The sequence below is a fragment of the Arachis ipaensis genome, chromosome B07 (genome assembly GCF_000816755.2).
Source record: "Arachis ipaensis cultivar K30076 chromosome B07, Araip1.1, whole genome shotgun sequence".
Taxonomy (NCBI): Eukaryota; Viridiplantae; Streptophyta; class Magnoliopsida; order Fabales; family Fabaceae; genus Arachis; species Arachis ipaensis.
Genome location: NC_029791.2, coordinates 108,338,131 through 108,343,260, shown reverse-complemented (window position 1 = coordinate 108,343,260; position 5,130 = coordinate 108,338,131). Strand labels below are relative to the sequence as shown.

At 35.9% G+C, this 5,130-nt stretch overlaps 1 protein-coding gene across 1 annotated transcript in view; it reads left to right on the top strand.

Moving 5' to 3' along the window:
- LOC107607605 (endochitinase-like) overlaps nt 1-2,009 on the top strand; it is a 2,735-nt gene extending 726 nt beyond the window's left edge. Inside the window, exon 2 of the mRNA XM_016309536.2 lies at nt 743-2,009. Coding sequence (XP_016165022.2) covers nt 743-778 — 36 coding nt within the window. The 3' untranslated portion in view covers nt 779-2,009. The remainder of the gene's footprint in view (nt 1-742) is intronic.

Sequence of the window (5,130 nt, the reverse complement as noted above, 5' to 3'; positions counted from 1 at the left end):
TGTTATGTGATATATTTATAATAAGTACTAAAAGAAATTAAATACTTTAATTTGGTACTTTGCTCGAGTCATTTGAAACTTATTTCTTTTAACTAAGGTCTATAAATTAGATTTTATGAATTTAAAGAGAATTTTAGTCTATGATATATATATCTTAATTGTTGCTTAATTAAAAAAAGAAACATGTTATATCATACATAATGAAACAATAATGTTCCTTTTGAATTGAAATCTTTAAGATTAGATTTACATGGAGCTGATAATAAGACACCTATTCAATTTCAATTCTACACATATCTACATCAACTTCATTGCAAGAAGTCACAATCTTTTAAAAATATATAAGTAGCGTTTGTTTTGAGGTAATGTAATGGAGACTAGAAGATTGAGACTCAATATCATGTTTGTTGATCTAGAGATTGGTACTAAAATTTCAGACTCTATCTCCAAAATTTAAGTATTTCAGTACCTCTAAAAAATGAAAACACAGAAGACTGAAATTTTTTGGGACGAAAACTGAAATTTTAATAACATTTTATACTTAAAATACCTCCATTTCAATTAATTAATTTCAGCTTTATCTTTTGTATAAATTAAATTAGAGTTTCATTCTTATTTTGGTCTCTGTCTCTTACTTTACACCTGTTGAATTTGGAAAAATAAAATACATTTAAAAGTGTTGACCAAACATTATTGGACTAATAGCAAATTGGTTGTGTGATGCATTTTATTTGTTATGCAGAAAATTAATTTGATCCAATTGGCCCAAAAAGATTGAAACTGGCTCATTCAAGCACAATAGCCTTATACCAATCTCAGCTGTACTACTCCATTCACTCTAAACTTGATCTAAGAAGGTTAGATGGCCAAACCATGAGAAAAGAAAGAAAGAAAGCCCATATCCCACTTCAAGCCCAATTTGGTGACCACACCCAAATCCATCTCACTTCAACAAAGTTACTAACTGGGTAAACAAAGTTCAACTCAATTGAATCCCTTTTCACTTCCACCGAACACAAATTCTCTCTTCTCTCTCTTCTTTTTCTTCCTTAATCCCATCAATCTCTAAATCAAGAAAGAAGAAAGAGAAAAGATCTAAAACTAGGGCATAAAGAAGAATCAAAAGCTAGCATCCATTTTCAAGCAAGAAGAGAAAGTATAAGGGATACAATAAAGGGAAGATTATCAAGTACAGAAGATTACAAGAAGGTGGTTTTCTATTTGTGCTTCAACAAGAATCCTTGAAGAAATCTTCTGAGTATGAAGCACCATTCAAGCAACTATGAAGACAGTCAAGTCAAAAGTGCTCAGTGGCTCAACAATAATGATAAAAAATCAAACTTGGGGCCAAAGAAAGAATACACGGTCCAGATTCAAGAAGCTTGAAGAAAAATGATGAAAGAGAATGGTAAGGTTGCATGTCACTGCTTCAGCCTTTTCTCTCTCCTATGACCATGCCACTACTGTTTCTGATGTTGGAGAAGAAGACAATACAAGTGTTGAACTTGATTCAAACCTTGGAAGCTTCACTCCTCAATAATAGGGGTGAACGACCAAGGATTGAGTAAGAGAGAAAGAGCACTTGCTTCGATTTTCATAGCTCCCTAAGCTGTTCTTATTTTTCTCCTTCATAGTTTTTATTTTGTAATTCTTTTTCTCAGTTTAGTCTATCTGAGTTTTATTGGAAAAAAGACAAACATGGTGAGGTTTGTAAGAAAAAGTCAATGAGTAAAAGAAGACAGTAGTGAGCTAGACTTGGAGAAAAAGCCATAGTTATATTAGAAATTCTTTGTAAGTCTTTCTGTTTTTTGTCATGATCTTGAGAGAATTCCCTTGCAAGTTGGGTTAGCACTTTGCAGTTGAAAGCTAGGGTGAGTCCTAGTCAAGTTCTGGTTAGGTTAGAATCTAGACTTGTTCCAAATAGGATTTGGTAGATCTTTGGGAGAATTGGTGTTTGTAATCTTTTGAAAAGATAGTGAAATTCTATCTTAGTTATGATGGAGACTGGATGTAGGCTACATTGCACTGGGTAGCCGAACCAGGATACATCTGTGTGTCATTCTCTATTTTCTTCTCTGTTTTTGGTTCAGCACTAAAGGAGACAAAAATAAATTATCTCCTGATTTCTCTACTTAGCCTCACTTCATTACAACTCTCCTTGCAAGTGACACGGTTCTGGCTCCTACCGCGTCAGGAGACAAAACTAAAGTCTCTCCTGTCTTTATTCATAGAATTACTACAGAATGCAAGGTTGGAAGCTGAAGAAAAAGGAAGCCAACATTCAACCCCCCTTCTCTTAGCCACTGATAACCATCAATTTGTATCAGAGCTTGGTCTCAAAGAGATCAAGTTTTGCAGCTTGAAGAAAAGATCCTGATGGAAAACAACAATGGTTCCAACGTGGTGGCTTACACTCTAACAAAAGGACAATCAAACAATAGACCTCCATTCTTCAACGAGAAAAACTACAATTATTGGAAAGAAAGAATGAAGATATTTATTCAATCGGTGGACTAAAACATATGGAAAATTATCATGAACGGTCCTCAAGTCCCTACCAAAAGTGGTGCAGATGGAGTTGTCATTCCCAAGACTGAAGCCGAATAGAATGATGAAGATAAAAAGAAGATAGAGCTCACTGATGCACCACTATTTCGTGGTATATTTTGTGCGTAATTAAGATGATTTTATCAACATTCTATCACACTTATCCATATAAAATGCATGGTTTTGTGTTTCCTTCCCAATTTCGCTTAATGGTTGAAAACATGCTTTTTAGACCCTAAATAAGCTATATAATTATCTCCCTTTATTACCATTCAATGTCGTGATCTGTTTGTTAAGTGATTTCAAAGCTTATAGGGGCAAGAATGGTCTAGAAAAGGGGAAGGAAGCATGCATAAGTGGAAGGAGCATGAAAAATGGAGTTTTGGAGCAGTGGTATTGACGCGCACGCGTAACCGTGGGAGCTGGATCCTAGATTGGCGTGCGAAAAGGGACACATATGCGTGGTTTGCGAGAATTCTCATCGACGCGTACGCATGGACGCGCGCACGTGACCTCTTTAGTGAAAACGTGCCTAGCGATTTCAGATGGTTTTCAGGCCCAATTCTGAGAGGAATTCTGGTGAAAAAAGATTAAAAGAACCAAGGATTGAAGGAGAACACATCTTTTAGACACTTTTTAGTTAGCTACTTTTGGAAGTTACACTTTTAGAGAGAGAAACTCTAACTTCTCTCTAGGTTTTTGGCCTTGTCAATTCCAATTGTACTTGGATTATTTGGTGAGATCTAAATTTGATTCAATTTTACATTGCTCTAGATTGTAGATCTTCTTCTTCTACTCTCAATTTAGTGTTCTTATCACTCTAATGTTGTAGATCTTGGATCTAGACCTTGTTACTTTGGTTTCCATTAATGCATTAAGGAATTTCATTTTCATTGTTGTTAATTGTTTGATTGTTGTTAATTGTTTGTAATAGTTAGCTTTAATTCAATTCCTTTCTCTAATTTTATGATGTCTTCCATTATTGCTCACCAAATGCTTGATAAAATGTCAACTTTAGCTATGGAGTAGTTCTTCACTCTTGGCTTAGGGGTTGGGTAATTGGAAACACTTGAATTATTAAGGTCTTTTGTTGATTGACAATTAGAATTTGCTAATTGATTTGAATGACACTAACTCTAGTATCTCCCTAGGATTAGACTAGGACTTGTGGACTCAAATTGATTATCTTCACTTGACTTTCCTTCATAGTTAGAGGTTAACTAAGTGGAGTAATAACCAATTGATGTCACAATTGATGGAGATAATGATGATAGGACTTCCAAGTCTCAACCCTAGCCAAGGCTTTTACATTGGTTGATTGTCATTCACACTTGTTTAGTTCAATTTCTTATGTCCATTAGCTTACTTGTTAATTGTTCATTGCTTTTATGCAAGCTTGTTTACATTTCTTGCATTCAACCTCAAACACCAAAGAGAACTCCTAACCAATGATGTGCATCTTAGGGAAACTCCTAGGGAGAACAACCCGAGACTAATACTCTCGGTTATTGATTTGAATTGTGGATACACATTTTCTATGTTTGATGCATTATAGTTTGTTGGTTTAGACTATACTCACGACATAATCCTATTGAAAAATTCTATACCGACAAAATATAGTTCATCAAAATGGTGCCGTTGCCGGGGAGTTGCAATTGTGTGCCATGTTGTTGGTTAGTGTAAATATGTGGATATGTGAATACTTTCATTTTCATTGATTGTTTGATAGTTCAATTGTTAGTTAGGATTAATCTTTGTTTAGTGCATCTTATTGTCATGAGCTCTATGCCTCTTCCATTGAATGACGCGATCACTACCGGATCCAAGCTTAGCCACTTTTGATCCCAAAATTGCGAGAACTTTATTTCATCTTAGGCAAGCTAGGAGACAGTTGGCTTTTAGAGGTGGTGAAAGAGTTTCTACCAATTCACCAACCGTATCCGAGGGTGAATCGGACATGTCATTTGAGGAGGAAACCATCTATTCTTCCATCGATACTACTAATTCTTCTTCTATCAATCTAGGTACCGAACCGATGGCCGCTCCAAGGAGAGTTACTCTTAAGGAAGCCGGTGCTCCGGCCTTTGTTCTTCAACCGCTTCAAGTGCGTTATCTGGAGTTAAATGCTAATTTTGAACTCAAGACCGCTTTGATTCATCTTCTACCCAAGTTTCATGGACTTTCCGCCCAAGACCCTATTAGACACCTTAGAGATTTTCAAGGTGTATGCTCAACAACTAGGCGGGAGGGTTCCAATGAGGTTGCTATTTGGTTGTTTACCTTCCCTTTCTCTCTAGAGGGAAGAGCCAAAGAGTGGTTCTACATTTTTCCCGATGAGGTTGTTAGTGATTGGAATTTGCTTAGAAAGGAGTTCTTAGATAAATTCTTTCCTCTGGAGGTGACAGATAAATTGAGGAAAGAAATTTCATGCATTGTCCAAGGTGAAATGGAAACTCTATACGAGTATTGGGAAAGGTTTCAGAGACTACTTGACTCATGCCCTCACCATATGATTGACACTCTAGTGTTGATAAACTATTTTTGCTAAGGAATGAAACCACAAGACAAGATCCTCTTGGATGA